Source organism: Aotus nancymaae, unplaced genomic scaffold (genome assembly GCF_030222135.1).
Source record: "Aotus nancymaae isolate 86718 unplaced genomic scaffold, 86718_ANA_hifiasm-v0.15.2.pri h1tg000036l, whole genome shotgun sequence".
NCBI lineage: Eukaryota > Metazoa > Chordata > Mammalia > Primates > Aotidae > Aotus > Aotus nancymaae.
Window position 1 is genome coordinate 34,202,575 of NW_026988450.1, and position 22,373 is coordinate 34,224,947.

General features: G+C 34.6%; 1 protein-coding gene across 17 annotated transcripts in view; it reads left to right on the forward strand.

Annotated features, from left to right (window-relative positions):
• RALYL (RALY RNA binding protein like) overlaps positions 1-22,373 on the forward strand; it is a 737,413-nt gene that overhangs the window by 663,901 nt on the left and 51,139 nt on the right. For all 17 annotated transcript variants that reach the window (XM_012470997.3, XM_064384317.1, XM_012470998.3 and 14 more), the window contains 2 exons: positions 8,399-8,556; positions 19,307-19,420. In XM_012470997.3, the coding sequence (XP_012326420.1) occupies positions 8,399-8,556; positions 19,307-19,420 (272 nt within the window). The remainder of the gene's footprint in view (positions 1-8,398; positions 8,557-19,306; positions 19,421-22,373) is intronic.

Below are 22,373 nucleotides of genomic sequence, written 5' to 3' on the forward strand. Positions count from 1 at the left end.
ATATGTTTGGCATATAAGTGTGCAATAGATCAGTATGGTTGATTGTTAACAGACTGAGCAGTCTGTGCTCTCATTAGTTTATTTTCCATTTTTGGCACTTGGCTAAGAAAAACACAAGCATCTGCCACTAGCGGCTATACCCAAGAGTTCCCTATAAACATAGAATACCATGAAACAAAAACAGAATGGAGAGGCTGGACAAGATACATAGCTTTCAGAGTCACTGCTAATCCACAGTCATTTCTCATAAGTTACAATCTTCTTGCAATTTGTGGGGGGTTTTTTTCTCTGTTTTACTAGAGGTGCAAACTTAGGCAAGTTAGTTAACATCACAAAATCTGTTATATCTCATCTGTTTGATGAACATGAAATTAATTCCTAACTTATGAAATCATTCTGAGAATTAAATGAGGTAACATATGTATAATGATCAGCATTATGCCTGGTATATTTTTTAGTGCTTAATTGATATTAGCTAGTAGTAACAGTTAACGGTAATTATTAACAATAATGGGGCCAGGCATGGTGGCTCACGCCTGATTCCAGCACTTTGGGAGGCTGAGGCAGGTGGATCACCTGAGGTAGGTGGATCACCTGAGGTCAGGAGTTCAAGACCAGCCTGGCCAACATGGTGAAACCCCGTTTCTACTAAAAATACAAAAATTAGCCAGATGTGCTGGTGGGCACCTGTAATCCCAGCCACTTGGGAGGCTGAGGCAGGAGAATCACTTGAACCCAGGAGGCAGAGGTTGCAGTGAGCTGAGATAATACCACTGCTCTCCAGCCTGGGTGACAGAACGAAACTCCATCTCGAAAAAAGAAAAAAAAAATGGTAGGTGTATTTCTCATATTGACAGTCATACAGCAGTGTCCATATAACTGAAAATCAAACTAATTGATCAGTTTTTCTTCCCTAATAGTTTATTTGGGACAGCTCTGGATTATTCTGTTTTCCCAGTTTTCCCTCTCCTGCTCCCCAAAGCATTCCAGCTGCAGCTGAACACACCTGAAGAGAGCACTCAGCTGTTTGTTAACACCATGCTGCTTGTTTAGGTCATGAAAACAGAAATTACACTACTTATGTTTAACAGGGATAACTGCATAGAGAAACTTGTTAATTAGGTATTAAACAACTGAAAACACAAAAAGACAACATTATGGTATAAAGGAGTTAGCGACTTAAGGAAGCTGCTACCACCTCTAGTGCTGGTGAAACAAGGGAAGGTTTGGGATCTCAAAAATTACTGCAGAAAAAGAGCCTACCAGAGCTGAAACTATGTATAGGAGAGTCTGTTCAGATGGTGCTGCTGTGTCTGAGTCCACAAAGAGAATTTGTGGTGCTGACACCCAAATCTCTGAGACAGGGATATGGGCTGACAGGTGCTGAGGTCTTTGAGGAAGCATAGAGTGGCTGTTCTCCAAGTGTTGCAAAATTATTCAGACTGGATTCTGCTGCTGCTACTGGAATGAATTGCTGTTGCCGGGGTGAAGACACTAGATTGGGGTAATGCTGACAAGAGCAGGAAGCCAAAACACAAATAAAAACCAAAACAAGAAGGAGCAAGTCCCTTCTTCTTTCTCCAGTCCTGCATTCTCCTTCTTAAGTCCTTTATTGGCTGAGCCCAGCAGGGAGCCAGCTGCCCAGCCCCACCCCAACCCCAACCCCAACCCTAACCCTCACCTCCAGCAGTGTGGTTTTCAAAGTTGGAACCCTAACTCTGTGGCTAAGGGTAGGTCTGAAACCAAGAAACAATAGCTTAATAACCGACATATGTCCACATTATATTGTCATCCTATTTCTGGCAGGTTTGGAGACTCTAATGTGATTGAGGGTTTCCAACCCTTAGATGATTTTATCTTAGAAAACTTCTTTACACAAAGTTCCCCACTTATGTGATTCATTGACCTGTCTATTCATGGTTTCAAGGATCATGAAGAGTATCATTAAATAGTAGATGAGTGGTTATTCTAAATTCTTATCTTTTCTCTTTTATACAAAGCATTGCCCAATAATTTACAGCACTGAATGGCATTTTCTTTTAAAGATCCATGTACGACTCTAAATGTAGGATATTGTATGTTAATACATTAAACATAAGTATTTATACTCTAACAATTAAAGAAGATATATGCCTAAAATTATACTTAATCTCCTTAGGGAGAGTTTTTAACTTCTGCAGCATTGGCTATTTAAATCCAACCTCTTTTTCAAAAATATTAGGAAGAACACTGATCAGTTTATAATTTCCAGTGATAAGTAGACTTTTATTAACAGAGTAAAAGAAATGCCACAGATATTTTACCTTTATAGAAAACATGTATATATTTTAAATGATCCAAAATAGGCATTGTTCAATTCTGGAACCATTTTGACTTTGTGTTAATTAATCCAAGAAGCTACTAGAGTTGCAGTTAATGAAAGAACACTAAGTCAGGTTACAGTTGTTTCAGATTGTTGATTAGAGAGCACAATATATATTCACGAATATTGAAAAATGCATTAACAAGAAACAATGTCTGTTTTGTTATGCAAATTTGAATTATCCTCTGGGAGTATGGAATTCCATTTGAAATGTTTGAAAATAACAGCATGGCATAGCTGACAAATGGTATGATTTGGAGTCAGAAGAGATGAATTTCAGGCCCAGATGCACATGTGTTGACTGGTTAAGCTTGAAGAAGTCACCTCTTTCTTTGCCAGTTTCCTTCATGGGCAAAATGGCTTAACATTACTGACTTTACAGAATTATAAGAATTAAATGAGAAAATCATTTTAGCGGCTTATACCCTCACAACAACCATATGAATTTATTAACTTTTTAATTACACAAAGCTATATACAAAATATGGCAGTTAGCAATGCTGGACAAAATACAGAGATTATATTAGAATCAAAATATTGCAAAAGAGATCATTCAAGATTGCAATCAACTCGCCTTTAAAAAGCATGTTCAAGAAGTATTTGCCTGTGATCCAAGGAGAAAACTTCACAGAAAACCTTGGAAAATTTAACAAAAAAGAGGAACGGAAATTATTCACTTACTGGGCTCAGGTGGAGTGTGCCTTTTAAAATTATTTTCTGATTCAATTGTAACCAAAAACTTATTTGAAGTCAGAGTAGAAATTATAGGCAGAGTTTATGAATTCTGAGTAGTTTAAACAGAAAAGGGAACAGATACACTCCCAGCCTATAAGAACTATTTGTGTAGATTTCAAATGTATCCCTTCTTAGAAATGAAGAGGCACCTGCTTTGGTTTTATAGACTATACATCTGTCAAAGTTAAGCAAAATGAAAAGGAATGCTGGAGGTTGCATCAAAACATGGAACAAGATCTTCTCTGGTCCTCTGGCTATTGATCTTTATAGATCTACTGAAAGTTCCTGGTGAGAATATGACCCTGAACTTGTTCTCAGGTTTTGCCTCTTGGCAGCCCAGAAATTTTAGCCCCCTAGGGAAGACCAAATATTTTTGTTAGCATCAACTACTTAGTAACTATAAGTTTTGAATCATGATTAAACAAAAAAATGGTTTTCATGAGGGCAATTTTGAAAAAAAAAACAGGTAAATACCAGAAAATTTTTAAAGTTACTACTAATCTAAAATGAAAATGTAATATTCAGTGATAAAATACTGCACACATATTACATTTTCAGTTTCTTTTCTTGTGCTTTAAATCATGTTTGTTGACAGCAAAATATAAGCATCAAGTCAGAAATTTAGCCATCAGGTAATGGTTTATTAGAATGTGGTGTATCTACCTGAGAAAATGCACTACAGCAGTTAAACATTAAGAAGACCATTTAATAGGCCTGAGAAATGTTTTTAATATAAACCAAAAAGAAAGAGGTGGAATACATGACTGTACATATATTATGTTTTCAATTATGTGAAAAATATGGATGCTTACAGAAAAAAGATTAAAGGATTATAGTAGCTGTTCTAGGGTCTGAGACTGAGTTATAATTTTTTTAATGTTTGCATAAACATTTAATGCAAAATGTTACTTATTATTAAAGCTTAATAACAAGTTCTTTTTTAAAAAGACACTTAAAATTATGTTTATTTGCTGTTTTAATATGCCTTTGTCCAAAAGGCACTCAGTTTTTAAATTGTCTTTGTCCAAAAGCAATTATTTTTTAAGAACAATAGATGAAATTTCAAATGTCCTTATTCTTCCTAGAGACAAGTTATGTCGATTTTATTAAGTAAACTAATATTAAAATTAATATTACCAGTTTTTAGCTTTGGCTAGGTAATAAAATTATACATGTCGGATATTATTGAAATCAAAAAAATTCCAAGTAAGAAAAGGGTACCTGTAAAGTAGAAACATTTATTAAATAAAACAAATTAAATTCTCAAATTTCCTCCATGAATTGGTTTTATTACTATTAGACCGAATTTTTAAAATTTACTGCTTGACAGTAGGTCTTTTAGAGTTTTAACTGTGAAATGGACTTTGAGGAAAGAATTATTATATGTTTGGCTTCATTATAAACTATTATCTATTTGACGAGTAAGTATTTGAGAGAAAATTATCCTGACCAAGAAATATTAGGGAAAATTAAGGACTATTAAATGAAAAGAAAGGAAATATAACTCCAAAAGGGTAAGGAACAAGAAAAACAGGAAGGAAAAAAAATAAAGCTTTTAACTGGCCTGGAGATTTAGATTCCATTTAATTCTGCTAGATTGCCATTTCTGTTGTCAGTCTATAACCTTAAAAGAACTAGTTCCTTAGTCTCAACACTATTTGCCAACCTAACATTTAGTAAAGGCAAAATTTCTTTGATTTGCTGTAGACAGAATTCTGATGAGACAGCCAATACTTATCTTTCTTGGGCTGCCTTTTACCTACTTCCCTCTGCATTTTGAAGAACCCCTATATTCTATCTTGCAACCCCAGGAAACCTTTCCCTTTCTATCCTTGTCTTGTTATGTTTTTGCGCATTAGGACAACATCCAGTCTTCCTTCCTTTTATTTCTAATTAACTCACGAGTGCCCAGTGAAAATTAGGAAGGTCTTCAACTGCATTAAAAGTTGTAAAATTAAAAATTATGCCCTCATGTTAGCCCATATTACTGGTGGAGGGTGTCCAAGTTCTTGAACAAATAACTGGGCAAAATGCACAAACAAGCAAGGAAGGAATGAAGTAACAAAAGCAGAGGTTTATTGAAAATGAAAGTACACTCCACAGGGTGGGAGCCGACTGAGCATAAGGGCTCAAGAGCCTGGTTACAGAATTTTCTGGGGTTTAAATACCCTCTAGGGGTTTCCCACTGATTACTTGGTGTACATGCTATGTATATTAAGTAATGGTCCACTGTCAGTCTAATTGGTTGCAGGAGGGGACCAATCAGAGACTGAAGTGAAGTTACAAAGTTACACCCTATGCAAATGAAGACTTCACCCACCACCAGCCTGACTGGTTGTGGTTGTGGAAGGGGACCAATCAGAGGTACTTTCAATCTTTCATCTGCCAAATGCAGAAAAAGGTGGTGGGGTGAAGGGGGTACAAAGGGAGTAGCTTCTCGTCCTTTTGTTACTTGGGCATGGAAAGTTGGGGTTTTCCATTTTAGTTAGTTCTAGGAAGTTGGCATAAATCAGCCTTAGGTTCCCTACCTCCAAACTCTATTCTTCTGCCTCACCCATTTCCAGTTTTGTTTTATATATGACCTGTTACATTATGGTGAAAGTCATCCAGCCAGGCGTGGTGGTTCATGCCTATAATCCCCGTACTTTAGGAGGCCAAGTTGGGCAGATCACTTCAGTACAGGAGTTTGAGACCAGCCTGGGCAATATAGCAAACTGCTATCTCTACAAAAAATACAAAAAAAATTAGTTGGGTCTGGTGAGGTGAAAGAATTGCTTGAGCCCAGGAGGCAGAGGTTGCAGTGAGATCGCACCACTCCAGCCTGGGTGACAGAGTGATACTCTGTCTCAAAAAAGAAAAGAAAAAAAAAAAACAAGAGAAAAGAAAAATAGTCATTTTCCTTTGAAGCAACTCACCAAAATATTCAGAGAACAGAGGACACTCACTATAGGAACTTATACCAAAGGAAAGTTGTTTAGTAATGTACTAGTATATTGCTAAAATATATGCCCCATACTAAAAGCGTATCGCAAATACAGTAAGCAAGTTTGGCTCTTTCTCAGCATAAGATCAGGCCATGCCACTGTTGGAGGCTTGGTAATCCTTGGATAGGGAAAGCAATAGAAATATTGATAAACACTTTTGTTCCCTATGAAATAGTATTAAATTACATTAAAATTAAAGTAGCAATGAATATAGTGAACTTTACTTGGCCTGTATTTTCACTATAGCACTCTTATATCATTATATATTTCAATTGTGTTTTAGAGATTTTCTTAACCCGATTTATAGATTGGTTCGTTTAATGAACCTGTAAAACTGCACATTGGTGGCCTAGGGAAACGGTCCTTCTAAAAGAGTTTGCCTTTCATTTCAAGCAGCAACTTCTACTCTAGAGGAGATCAGTCAATTGGCATATTTTCTTTTCACTCATAGTTTTCGGTGTTATAGCTCATGCAAAGTGCCTTTGTATTTTGGTTCACTGACTTAAGGTGCTCTGTGACTTCAACTTATAAATAACTAATGTAGACCTTGTTTTGTGATTGAAATGAGGGGCAGGTCTAGCTGACCCTTTTGATTCTCAAGCCCCTAGTGGTATGGATGATATTCATAACCTTTTTCAGCCTCATCCTGCCTGTGCTTTTTGAAGTAAACTATAATGTGTTGACATCCATGACCTGTTCTTTGCTAGCTGTTCTTCAGCTCTAATGGACTTTGCTTACTCACAGAGGATGGCACCTCTCTTGAACTCTGTCTTATTTCATTTCTTTTCCTTTTCAGATATCTCTCAGTTTTTCCCCAGCATGTTCTAAATCATTTTTGAACACCGTAAATCTCTAATGTAGGAGATATTCCTAGTACTAAGGAATTTTGCTTTAAATTTGGTTTAATAGTGTTTTTCGTGCTTTCCCCACTCCATAATATAATAGTTTTAATGTCTCCAGGTGAATGTTTGTAAGCCAGTCTATCTTAACTTTTATTATATTTCATATATTGTTTCCTAAAAAGGGATGAAACATTTTCATCTGTATGTATAAACAAGATGTAATTTTACAAATTAATCTATTATAAAAGTTGTTTAATTTTCTTCCCATTCTAGTTTCTCATTTCTGACTTTCCTATTAGATTATATTTACAGATGGTTTTAAAATAATTATAAGAATGTAATCCGATATTTCACTCTGTCACAATAAAATAGGTAACAATCATAATTCTAAGTCAATAATGCTATTTTCTTTATAGTGAATAATGTAATTACATGTCTGGCTCACTGGAAAATAGTCATGAAAATGAGTAAATGTATCCCAGTATTTTTTCATTGACCTTCAAATGTGCTGTCATGTAAAAATTTGTCATATATGTGAATGCAGTATAAATAATATGAAGCATTTGAATCTATGAATTACATATTTTTATAAATGAGTTAACCTTTACACTTTGATTCCTTTTATTGTTTAATGGAAATTCATTGATTGTGGTAAATACCATTTTTCACTTTTCAGCAAAAGTATTAATTTTTATCGATTTGTGGTTAAATTGATTTGTAATATATAACTGTAAAAATATCTCTCTAGTCTCAATTTGCACATCTAGCAAATGGTCAGAATAATTAAAAGATATCTTGATAAATATCTCCCACAGTAAGTAGTTAACAAAGTTTTGTCTTCATGCTAGCTCCATGTCATTCAAACTGTCTCCTTTTATCTGCAATCAGAGGAGACTTTTGTTACTGAAAAGATTCTTAGAGTGAGCTGAAGCACCATATTGATCTGTCTCTCATAGCTGTTTTCTTTAAGCTGGTTTTACTTTTTTTTCCTTTCTGGGCTGTTTACTGATTGAACAGTAATTTCATTTTTTTGTGCCTGTTCTGCAAGATCTTTTCCTCTTTTAAACCAATGTGCTAATAAGTGTTTGATGTGTAAGAGGAATATTTCTGGCCATAAGAAGTATAAACCTGTTTTACCAAGCAAAGAAATATATTTAGGAATGAAGGTCGGCATAATTTCAACAAATTGCATGGTACTTTTGGAGCAAAGCTCCTGATCCTTTCATTCCTTACAAATGAGTTCCTCTTAGAGGTCACACTCTAAAGCCCAGGAAGCATAGACTATATTAGTATCCGATTTTCTTAGTGAACATTACATCTGCCAATAAATACCTACATCTGAATATTAGAGAACAACAGCAAAAAGAAAACATTTATTGAAATTTTCTACCAGGCCATTCTGTTAATCATTTCACATATTTGATAGAACTCTTGGGCATCAAACCAACTCTCAGTCCCATTTGTGTTTTGTAAAGGTTATTTGATTACCACGGGCGTGTGCCTCCACCTCCCCGTGCAGTAATTCCACTGAAGCGCCCCAGAGTGGCAGTCACAACAACTCGCAGAGGGAAAGGAGTCTTTTCCATGAAAGGTGGATCGAGATCTGCTGCCAGTGGGTCAGCAGGCTCTAAATGTAAGTAATGTCCTTCATTTTATTTCTCTTTAAAGAAGGGTGTGGTTAACTATCATTGCACAAATGCCTATATTCAGTAATTTAACTGAATAGTTATGAAGTGCCTGCTATGTATGAAGTATTAGAAAAATCATAAAATGGATAAGAAATGGTCTCTGCTTTCCACCATACTGTGTTGCAGTAGGGGAGACAAACAAACATGTCTAACAAAAACCCAGGACCAATTTGAAAAGTATTTTATCAGAGCAAATAACATTGTGCTCTAGGCTGAGCTTGTGTCATATTAAAGTCTTAAAATATAATATGTTGCTTTTAATGAAGAACTAATTTTACTTCCAAAGGGAGTGCATAAACTGTGTTTTCAGAGAAACATGCAAAATTAGTTCATGTTTTGAATGTTTTAGCAATTAAGAGAGGCAAACTATAGAGGTATTAAAATCATGATTTTCCATACTATGATAAATTATTATGATATATGTATCTGAAGATATATTTAATGTCATAAAAAGTAAAATAATATTTGCATCATTTCACATTAATTAGTAAAAAGCAGCAATACAGACTTTCCAACTAAACATTGCTAAATTTTTATGTGGAGTGATTCAGAAATAATTTAATTTGTTGTCAAAATATTATTCCTAAGGAAAGGGTAACAATATTTCCTATATTCCTTGAGATTGCCTTTTATCAGAAAGGAAACAGATAAGCTGATCCATAGGTAAAAGAATAAACACATAGAGAAAGTTGGGAACACTATATTTCATTGATTGAGGTGACATTGGACTAGAAACCTAAAAAATGTGAGGAAAAGAGAAAGTGAGCCTGAAACTGTCAGGAACAGAGAATTCTATGGAGAGAGAATGGTCAGTGCAGAGACCTTAAGTTGAATAGTCAATGAACAATAATTGGAAGGCAGTGTGGCTGCAACAGAGCCAGAAAGGGAAAGTCTAGCTGGGGATAAGGTCAGAGAGTTAGACATACGGCTAGTTCCAATGGAGCTTGGGAAGCCACTATAGAGACTTGGATTTACTCTGCATCCCAACTATTTAATACAAGTAGGCAAATACTATTATCCCAGTTTTATTAATGAGTAAACATAGAAAGTCATAGAGCTGATAGATAGAGTAGAGCCAGAAGCAGAACCTAGGTCTCTTAGTTCTTATACCTATGTGCTATCTACTGTAAAACACTGCTTTTTATTTCAGCACTATACCAAGAAAGAATTGCTATTGAAATACTTTGTTTTTACATATAGCATGAAAAAAATAGTTCACAATGCAGGAAGGTTCTGATGCTTCTGAAAAAGCTGAAGTTTGGCACGCTCAACAAGTTTTGTGGACCTAAGATAACTTCAATAGCACACTAAACAGATTTATGGATTTCTATGTAATTATGTATTCATGTATCTATTCTGTAGATAAATATAAATTCCTTTTTGAGTCTTAGTAATAAAAGAAAAGGAGTTTCTGAAGCAACTTGTTGGAGGTTGGGTCATCCCAATGTGGAGTATGCACAAGTTTTTATCTCTTAAAAGTCTCCAAGCATTGAAAACTTCAATAACTTGTTTCTTCTATTGGAATAAATAAACAATGAAGTGGTTTTTATAGAAAGACAAATTGCCACAGTCAGCTACTTGGAGAAATAATGTGAAGAGATTTTACAGTTTGTAACCATTACAACATATAACATAAGAATCAATTCTTAAGTGCAATGGTCAATCACACATGAGATTTAATTCCATCTTTTCTTTCTTTTTTTTTTTGGGGGGGCGGGGGTAAGTTGTAATAGTCTTGAGAAACTGCTAAATCTGAAAATTGGACTACTAAATACAAACCAGAGATGCTTTGAAAGAAACATCGTGTGTTTTATTTTTTAGCAGCAATCATTCTTTGGAACTATGAATCCTAGAGTATCTTTGTTACTCTGAAAGGTATAAATAAGCAATAGGTAGAAAGATAAATTTTGGGATATAAAGATTTTGTAAGGATAATCAAGACAAATGATAATTTAAAATCTATTCAGCATAATCGTGTTAATTAATTTTACTTAAGTTTTTTAAGTGATATATCTTTATTATATTGAGCTTAAATCGAAAGGAAATGTTTCAAATAAAACACTGGGGAAAATCACTTTAAAAGATTTATCGTGAGGATTAAATCTAAGCTTTGAGGTAGAACAGTCATGTGGCTGCCAGCATCAATAAGACAGCTCTAAGGGATTACTGCAGAGAGACAAGCAAGCCATAGGCTATAGGTACAACCCCAATAAGATACTTGAGTTGGGGAGCTTGGCAGGCCTGGTTTACATAGTAGAGAAGAGGGGCCCCTGGGCCTACTCCAAGGCAGCCGTGCAGCAGAGTTTCTGTGTAGTGGTCAATGTCAATGGTCAGAGATTACGTAGAAACAGGGGCAGCCAGCCATGATGTACTTGAGCATGATGCCAGCCCCCTGTTATCATAAAAAGACAACAGACTGATCAATTCTATTCATTTCATATAGTTCTATACATTTAGAGCTCAAGTCACAAAAGTTAACTATTGATTAGTGTTATTTTAGTGAAACAGTAATAAAAAATTATAACTCACTGGCAAGCATAACTAGAATCATGCTTGCTACTCCTAATTATTGCTACTACTACTATTATTATAGCAGCTCAGAGCATGGAATATAAAATTGCTTCACCTAGAATCCAATAGTGCCTCAGCCATTTATTATGTGTGCCTTAATATTCTTTTTAGGAGCATATTGGCAGATTATATTATGTATACATATACGTACATAAAATATATATGTGCATGTATAAATATTCATTAATTGATATTACTTTTTATAATTAGGTTGCTTCCTGGAAATAGCAAAAGTTTCAAACTCAAATCACAAATGAAAAAGTTCAGTAAAGTTTAAAATATAGTATGTTAATATTGATACAATCTGAATAAAGACTTACTAAGGTATATATCTTACTCTTTTATTAATAGCTGTTTGCCAGTATTAATGGTTTGGCAAGTTCAGAAGAGGAAATTAATGTTATAGCTTGGATAATTTTCATTTCTTATTTCATAATTTGTAATATGATTGAATTCTGCTGAGAACTATATAAAGAAAAATATATTAATGTGGTAATTTACCAAAGATGAATACTGATAAGCATTTTAAATGGATTGCTTTAAATAAATAGATTGCCACTAGGTGTTTCTGTCCCTTTTCAAACCAAATGGAACTAAAACTCTAATCAACTTGTCTTGTCCTGACATCATAGAGTCATAAAATAAAGAAAATGTGATATTGCAGATTGGCATTTTACAAAAGAGAAAACATGAATATCAGCGAGCTTTAGCTGTAGTTTCTAAGGGGAAAAATTGGTGCCCTCTGGAAAAAATATGCTATCAAATCAATGTCTTTAAAGAATTAATTTAAATTCTAATGTCTAACAATAAAGACTCTAGTAAGTTTCAATGCCTTCGGGGATCTGTCAATGAACTTTCAGTGACAGAATAGGTGACAAACTAATATTAATGCCCTAAAGCATCAAACAGGAAATTAAAGACAGTTCAATTAAAGTCCAAATTGAGAACTTATCCCCAGTGCTAAGAAAGCTTTCGTATGTTGGGTCCCTCCCCTCAAAAGCATGTGATTGAAATACAGAGATAAAGCATCAACCAGAGAAATAATACTAATACTCAGCAACATATCATTAAATATTCCTATCCATCCATTATCCTAGGCAAAATATATTCTGCTTTAGACATTTTTAAAGCGAGAAAGTACTATTGGCCAGAGAGGTTAGAGAAGGCTTAAGAGAGGATTTTGAATTAAGTTTAGAAGAACCAGTGGATTCGAAAAGACAAAATGAGAGAGATTTGCTTTCTGGGAGGCAGGATGTGGGTCAAGAAGAACAGAGGCTTTGCTGTCAGATGCCTGGGGTGGAGTCTGTTCCACAGCATACTACCACGGTAGCCTTGGGGAAATCCTTTAACATCTATATACCTCTAATTTCTGTCTGGAAATTGAAAATAATATACTGTGTATCCAACAGTGATTTTAAGAATTAAACTACTTATGTATATAAAATGCTTAGGCACATAGTAATATTTAATGAGTTTAATTATTGCTACTACTACTATTATTATAGCAGCTCAGAGCATGGAATATAAAATTGCTGCACCTAGAATCCAATAGTACCTCAGCCATTTATTATCTGTGCCTTAGTTTCCTCATCTATAAAATGGGAATGATTATCTTACTGCCTTCTCTGTAGAGTTGTTGTGAGGATTAAACGAGCCAGCACATGTAGAGCTCTTAGAACAGTGTCAGCTATTATAAAAGTCTTAATAGATAATAAACTACAATAGTAAAAATAATAACTATTAGATGAAGTAAATATTTACTGCTAGGAATGTCAGTTAATAAACTGAGGACATTATGATTAAACAAGATATAAAATTGGGTAAAAGAGTAATGAAAAACTGTGCAGAATATCGAAGGGTTTGGATTTCATGCAGGAGCAAGATAAAAAATTCTCAGCAAAGTGCTACCTGCTCAAAATGATATTTTAGGAAACCTATATGATAAGTGTCATTAGTTGGCGAGAACTGCCATAACAAAATACCAGTCTGGGGGTCTTAAACAACAGAAATTTATTTTCTCACAATGATGGAGGCTGGAAGTTGGAGATCGAAGTGTCAGAAAGCATGGTTCCTTCTGATAGCTGTGAGGTAAGGATCTGTGTCAGTCCTCTCTCCTTGACAGGTTCATGCCCATCAACTGCCCATGTCTTCACACCATCTTCCCTCTGTGTGTGTCTTGTCTAATAAATTTCCTTTTCTTATAAGAACAAGTTTAGACCCCTCTATGTTACAAGGGCATCACCTGTCCTCTAACTTCAGGCCAGTTGTTTATTTTCTTTTATTATGGGATTTACACTCTTCTGCTTCATGTCATAGTTATTTATATGCACATCTATTTTTAATTACAAATTCATTTGGTAATTATGCTTTACACAGAGTATACTCTAAACATTTGTGAAATGTGAGATCACTATTATTTTTGCTTTTTGCATTTGACTTTTTGTCATACCTTTTATATTTGACTTGGAGCCACATCTTTAGAAATGCTACAGCTCACAGAAAATTAGTTACAGAATATGTTGCATCAGTCAGTGAAACAAGGAGACAAATTCTGGCCTACACTCCAGGGTCTAAAAGAAATCAGTGTAACGTGTATTTTCAAGCTACATGATTTGAGATCTACTACTTCTATTACTTACAAGGCTGTTTTTGCTTGCTAAAATCTAAATTATCTTTTTAGTCATAACTCAAAGACCTATTCTTTTATGACTATTTTCTCAATCACTTATCATCAAAACTAATTTATCTTTTCTCTTTGCCCACATACTTGACATAAGTTCAATTAATCAGCACCTACCACAGACAGGCACCTGGTACTAATTTTCTATCAATGAAATAGACATGACCCATAAGGAACTGATATTCCATAGACAAAATAGACATGATCTTTCATTTTCAGGCTCTTACTATCTGGTTGGAAGCAGGAGGAACCAAAAAATAAAAAAATGGGAGATAATTTCATTACCAAGTGACAGAAGATTTTCACTTCTTCTCAATTTTTTTTGTATTTTATGTTCTATATATAATAAATTACTTATATATTTATTTTTGGTCAGTAAAGAGTCCATGAGACCAGGGAGATAGTTCGCCATGATGAGAAGCTCATTATGGGCACTGGGGTTAGTGGGGTAGGACCTAAACACCCATGGCTTTGGAGTCAGGCAGCCCACTCTCAACTTGAATTATTGCCTCTTTGCTTAAGCAATCTTTTTTTAAAGAACATTTAAAAAAATTTTTTTAGCAACAGGGTATCACTCTGTCACCCAGGCTGGAATGCAGTGGTATGAACACATAGCTCCCTGTAACCTCGAACTCCTACACTCAAGCTAGCTCCTCTCACCTCAGCCTCCTGAGGAGCTAGGAATACAGACATGCACCACCATGCCTGGCTTATTTTCTTTGTGTGTGTGGAGATGGGGATCTCAGCATGTTGCCCAAGCTGATCTCAAATTCCTGGCTCAAGCAGTTCTCCTGCCTCAGCCTCCCAAAGCCCTGGGATTATAGGCTGAGACACTAGGCCCAGCCTGCTAAGCAATCTTAAACACATGACTTAACTTCTCTAATATTCACCATTCAAATCCAAAAGTAAGTTTAACAATTCTGATTTGTATATTTGGAGTAAATGAAATTATATACATGCAACTTCTAATGAAATGCAAGATGAACAGATGCAGACAGTAGGCATTTAATGAATACTTATTGAATAAAATCCACTCATTCTCCATTTTATTTTCTTTCAAAAAAAAAAAAAAGAATGGGTATAGATGTATGTAGGCATAGGTATTATGAATACATACTATATATATGCATATATATGTAATTCCCTATTCTAGGAAATTTGATCTATGGGGTGGGTAATAACCAGTTGCTCCAATTTATTTTAGCAAAATACCTTAAAGTTTGGCTTTTGAAAATTATTTCCAAGACTAGCAAATTAGCCTTGTCATATTAAATTAGCTTAGAATTTGTATTATATGTTATGTTACAAAGGTATCACCTACCCTGTAACTTCAGGTCAGTTGTTCATTTTCTTATTATTGGGACTTTTGTATATATAAACAGAGACAGATAAAAGCAGAGCAGATGCGTTGAAGTGATCATGATAAAGATTTCTAGAAACCTTCCTTTTCTTTTCCTGAATACTACTGAATTAAACACAATGGTTCCTTAATTCATAGTGAAGGAAAGAACTGAAACTGACAATAGTATATTTCACATCAACTGAAGCTGCATGGCGCAATAAAAAGTGTAGAATTAAAATTAAGAAAATCTAGGTTTGAGCCTGAACTCTTACGTAGGCATATCATGTGGTTTTGGGAAAATCATGTTCATCTTTAGATTCTCAGGTTCTTTAACATTGAAATACTGTACTTAAAAGTGATTTATAAATTAAGTGCTATGCAAATTATATTTATTTATTTTTGACATTCAAATAATGTATTAATTGATGAGGAAAATAAATAACATAATGTGATTTATTGTCAAAGTCCACATGATTACAAACATTTTTTCAGTTTTCCAAATATTTGATAGGAAGCATAGTATTGGTAAGGGAGGTTACATAGTTATCTAGAGCAGGATTTCTATAGTTTGGCATGATTGGCATTTTGGATCAGATAACTCTGTGGAGTGGTGTGGGCTATCCTGTGCACTGTAGGATGTTGAGCATACTAAATGCCCATTAGAAGCCAGTAGCACCACCCCCCTCCAGGTCATAACAAGCAAAAATGTCTCTCCAAACATAGCAGAATCTCTCCTGTAGAGCAAAATCACTCTCTGTTGAGAACCACCAATCTAGACAGTTAGCTGAAGCTTCTTTATTTACCACAAATAGACTTGACCCAAAGATGATTAAAATAAATTGAAATATTTTTTACTACATAAGTCAGAAATGCACATTTTTTTTACATAGATGGTATCATCCCATGTGCCTAATATTCTTTTTGGATTATATCTCATGTCACAGCAGAAGACACAATCATTTTGTCAACTGTATCACAATGTAATAGCACCAAATCAATGAACTCTATAGAGAAAGCAGATCTGAAATGACTTAATGTAACTTAGTTTTTGAAACAAAAATACTACAGTGATACTTTAGGAAAATATATAAGATTATCTGTGTGGTGCAACTTGACTTCTATTTCTCTAGTGTTCTTGCCTAAAAATAAGCTAAAGTAATTTGTCCTAGGAACTTTGTGATTTTTTAAATTTATCATTTTGCCGAATTTGTTTGCTAATTCTAAATTGAAGGCCTATAATCACCCATAGAAAAATCAGTTGTCTTCAACAAAACCCCAGAGGTTTTTATTATGACAGTATGGTTGCTTTTGTGGATAATTTTTGACAAGAATTTTTTGTGGTAAAGCTTATCTAGAGAAAAAGAGCAAAATATATTTTTTCCTCTGAAGAAAGTATTACCAATGTCTTCTAAAATACTTGTAATGTATGTATATATGCTCAACTACTAGAGACGAGTAAGCAAAAACAGGGACTTAATGTAATTCACTGTGCAGTAGAGAAATTGTTAACAGGAGGGGGAAAAGTAGAAAATGAAAGCAGAGGACAGATAGAAAGAGCAGTATACCAGAGATAGTAGAGGTGGCTCACTCCAGGCATTCCATCTAGAAACCAGATGTAATAGCACAAATCATACCCCATGTATAAGTAGTGACTCTGCATGAAAAACAGTAGAAAGTGGACTTAGGCTAATTGGACCAGGTAAGGGGCAAGCCTCTTCCAAGGATAGCACTGAGATATTGAAGTGTAATGAGAATACGACTCCTACAGTTGCTCAAGAGGTAGCCAAGACTATTTGTAGAGCCTGCTTTGCAGGACCCTAGATGAACATTTGCTGCTCCCCATTCTAAGAGAGGAATTGAGCAGCCTGCATAGGGTTAGAAACTCACTTCAACATTTCCTAGTGGGGTCCAGGAAAGAACTGACAGGATCTCTCCGGATTTCCACGTTACATTTATTTCAGCATTGTTTCTTGAGCAACATTAGCCTATTAGACCCAAATTATATAATAATCCAGCTGTGATCTGAAAAATGTTCTTACAGACCTAGACATGAGTCTAGACTTAAATGAAACCTTGGCTCCCTGGAGACTTCTAAGTTCCGGCCAGATGAGTCTATATTTCTAATTGTTTTCTAATGTAGTTTCTATAAAGTGGAGTAGCGCTGGTTTATTGGTTTATGTTTTTTTAAGGCAATACATAAATTTAAATTAGTCAACTGCATTCCTGGGCTAAGGAGTAGCTCTAGTTGCTAAGAAATATATTCTGTTAGTTTTCAGCCATAGTCCTATTTCTTCTGCATTGACATGTAATGTTATAAGATAAAATATTTTCTATTAAATTTGATACATTTAAGCAAAACTACATATGCTTTCATCAAAGAGAATGAGTACCATTCTTCAAAGCAGAATCAATTTGCAATTGTGACAGATGACGTTTTTCAAATTCAGCTGCAATTCCACAATGGTACTTTGATGTCTTTGAAGTAATTGACATAAGGAGTGATTCTCTATTTTACACTGTTCTACTTTCAGTTTAGTAGTTCACAACAGGGATACTCCAGAGGGCCCATGCTTCTTGCAGTTTTTATTTTGCAAACTACTTTACATAGTAAATAAAAGTTTGCTTTAAAAAGAAAATCTGATTTCACAATGGAAAAGTTTTCTCATTTTTTATAAAAATCTGTTCTTCCCTTGAGACTTAGTGTTTCTGATCCATAACATGTTATGTACATTACATCATTTATCTTAATTAATAGTTCTATTTTAAGGAAACAGATTGCATTTATTTTTTCAAAAAAAGTCTGAAGACTAAAGAATCAAGCTAAACACTCTAATTTCCTCAGAAATTTCCAGGGAATATCTACTCCAAGATGATTAGAAACCTGAAGGAAAAGAGACAGAAGAAAAATAGACTGGAATCAAATGTGTCCAAGATCTTGAAACTTGGCTCTTGACTGAGGTGTGAATACTGCCAGTCCACCCAATAAAAGCTTGGAGGCAGCTGTAGCTGTTGCACAGTGATAGCTTTAAAATCTTCAATCTCTGATAGTTGTGGATTCAAAATATTTCTAAATTCCATTATCCATTTACATAACCTTCAGTCAAAAGGTTTAGGATTAAATGCTCATGTCACTGAGAATCTCTATTTTTGTAACTGGCAAAAATCATCCAGTATTTCAGGATCACTAGAAGTAATGAAAAATTGGTAAAACTGAAATGGTTCTCAGAAAAATAAGGATAGTGCAGTAAATTGTTTACAAATATAAACATATTTTATTTAAAGAATTATCTTTGAAATATGAGATTGTTCTTTCCTTAAGCCCTTTTTTCTTACAAAATAATTACTATAGTCAATAGTAGGCTATTTATTGTTGTTTTTTAACATCCATACTTGGCAAAATGAAATGTGTCAGTCTTACGTTAGTCCCCATTTGTTTTCTTTGAAACTATACTAAACTCTAAACATCTAGCATGGGAACCAGTACTATTGAAAATATCAGTGATTTTCCTTTCCATCAAGCCCAGGGCTTAGGGGGAGGCATGCACGACCCACTGCTTTATTTTTTGTTAGAAAGACTAAAGCTTCATAGCAACTTTGAGAGAGCTGGAAAGACATTTTCTTTAAAGGAAAAATTTTATTTCCTGGTTTCCAATCTTCAAGGAGCTGGGTTAAAATATCATTGATTGCTGAAATATATATTACAACATAGTACCTCAAAGTAGTATTAACATACCTGTCATGATTTAATTATTTCTTCATCTGAATCCCTCTCACATTGCAGATTTACTCTATTTGCTAAAATTTAATTTAGCATCGTTGTTATTTTATAAAATATTTCTAAATTCCATTATCCATTTCCATAACCTTCCATCAAAAGATGTAGGATTAAATGTTTGTGTCACTGAGAATCCCTATGTGTATTTGACAAAATTATCCAGTGTTCCAGGATCTCTAGAAGTAATGAGAAGTTGATAGAATTGAAAAATATCCTGTGTGATTTGACACAGACTTCAGAAAACATGGGATGCCTGTGAGTTGGGTCCTAGGTGAGTTATGGTGCATCTGATGCTCTGTTGTTTTCTTTCTCCTTTCTCCTTTCCAGTGAAATCAGATGAGTTACAGACCATCAAGAAAGAATTAACCCAGATCAAAACTAAAATTGACTCCTTGCTAGGGCGCCTGGAGAAGATTGAGAAACAGCAGAAGGCGGAGGCAGGTAAGTGAAAAGGATCCATAGTCACAGACAGGTGGGAATTAAACCAGTGAAATGTTGTCAATCAAAGAGACAGTACAGGGCCAGGGAGACGCTGGCTGAGTTTAACAGCATTTAATACAGATACGTCAACAATGTCTTAAGCCAAGAGTTGCAATGATGAAATGGGATTTTTTTTTTGCTTTTAGTGTACATGGACCAATTTTTCTAAGATTCATACTAAAAAGAAAGTACAAGGAAAAATGTTTTGATGGTATGATCCACAGTAGCTGAGTCATAATTGAAAGTTTATCTCAATATCAAGTAACCTCTCAGAAAATAAAATCAATTAACAGAATAATGCTATCAGGTTAACATAATATTCATATATAATTAGATCAACTACAGTAAAATTTGACAGGTTTCAAAAGTTATTATAATACCAACTCCTGCCTTTGCTGCCACCCTGAAAAACTTAAGTACCCAAGTTCAGGAACCTCAAGATTAAGGCATGCCCCTGGCTCCCACAGGCCAAGTTATTTGATTATATATTTTACAATTTTATAGCCTCTGTCTTTTGAATTATCAGCCCTGACCCAGCTCCTTTTTAGTACAAGTCTAATGCTTTTTTCATATGGCTACAGATGTTTTTTGAGTCACAGTATATGAGAACTGGTATAAACTTGGTGGTAGGCCACAGTTTGAAAAGTGTTTTCTACAAGAAGCCTCCTTGGAGTTAAGATGGGGATTAGGAAGATATCCAGTAGGTAGACAGACTCATACGTCTTCAAAACCCAGCCATTGCTCTGACCATTGTAACTTCCCTGTATCTGTTTACATACTGGCATTCAGTATAAAACTTAATTTGCTGGAAGAGTTCCATTTCTTATAAAATAAATAAATACAGTGTGAAAGCCCTTAATAAATCCAACCTCTTCATTTTGCAGATAAGAAAACAAAGGCTCAGCAAGGTAAATTGATTTTTCTAGACCTGTACATCTAGTTAGTAATAGACCTCACTCTCAAAACACAGGGCTTGTTACTGAATTCAGTACCCTTTCACATTTATAGCCTCAATTTCAAGTTCTCCCCAGGGTTCTGTCCCAGGATTTCACTGAAGTGAAGTAAGCCTATCTGGGCAACACGTAAACGATGAGAACTCATGGGAACCTAGGTCCCCTGAACTACCACACACAGGGGCCTGTCAGTTTGTTGACTCTTATCGCTGGGGTGAGGGCTGGAGCTTACCTTTGGAGGTGAGCCATATAGGGCTCAAGAATGAAAAGAAGCATATTTGAGGTGGGAGTGTAGCATAATGGATGAGAGAAATAAACTCTGGTTCAAATCATCACATACAACATACACAATTTCCTCATTTGTAAAATGAGGATACTCATGGTTGCCTCACATGGTGAGTAATTAACAAAGTAGCATATATAAATTATATGGCACAGAGTTAAAAATATAATAATTGGAGTTAAGGATCATAGCGACATACACATGTACAGGCAAATGGGCATTTCCTCCTACTTTCATACAGCCCATTTCAAAAAAAAAAAAAACACACACAAGCCATGTACCTAGCACATGGTTGACTCACACTAACGCTTGTTAAGGTAAATGAGGAATGATAGACTAAATGGAATTTTTTTAATTAAAAATTTTTGTCACAAATGTATTTTCTATTCAAAAAGGTACACTGCCTACACTTTTTAATAAAAAAATTTATATTTGAGAAAGTTTTTATATGCTGTCTATGGCACTCACATGTTAATGTAACTGAAATATTCTGTGATGTTGCCTAAATCAATATTTCCCTTTGAGGAACTCTGTAAAATTCATTATTATGTAAAACAACCCTTACAGCAAAGGACTTTGATAACCAATTTGCACTTCAGTTTAAAGGATTATGGAGAACTCATTTAAATATAAATCACCTCAAAGAGAAAAATGTGATCCTTATTCCGTCATATTATACCTTTCAGTTTCCTACAATGACTAATACCTTCCACATATCTTTTTGGAAGATCATTTAGAAATGTAACACTAAAATTCAAAGCTTGCATCTTCTTTTCGTGAGATGTAACTTACTTTTGTACATGTTTAAACTTTCCAGTCATAAAACTCTTGCTTGTAAAATAATGAACTTAGTCCTTAGATATTTAGGTCTTTAACTTTTTATGAAGAGAATGAATTAATTTAATTTAGAACTCCAGTCTTTCAGTAATTGTTTCCTGAATAGTGTCTGTGTTTATAGAGATAAAAGATGAATGTTTTCTATATTTTCCTACATTTTCTTTATGAAAGGAAATCAGGGTTGTATGGAAAGAATTAACAGTACATTATGGAAAGTGGAGTGAAATGCACTAAAACTCATTAAAAAATGCTCAATGCCTCCTTATTCAATGTAAGGGGACATTCATTATAATGCTTAATTAGTTGAAAACTAATTACTTGGTAGCTACCATTTGCTCTTCATTAGTACTCTTTCATAAATTTCTCACTCCTAATTTACTATTAGTTATTTGATAGTGAAATTTTTATCAGAGAACTAATGGCAGGAAGGAGATGGAGAATTGGAAAGTGTGGGGAATGACACTCAACATGGGGTGTGCCCTGAAGTCAAGTTCCATAGTATGTGTTTTTTTATTTTGAAAGTGAACTCCTAATCTTTCAGTAATAATCTCAATAAAATATAATTACATTATTTTGGATTTTCTATACCTTAAATTGCTCAAATAGATGTGTGTGGTGTCCTGTCATTTGAGATTGTAAAGTTCCTCAGAACAAGATCATGTCTTCTCTTCCCTAACTGTACCCAACACCAGGTATTATGTACTGGGTACAACTTAGCAAGTCATTTAACCCTTTTAGGTCTCAAGACTTTCAAATGTAAACTAGAGGGATGGATTATGGCCTCAAATGTGTATTCTAGCTTCTAAAATTATGATTAGTGTAAATCCACCATGCATATATT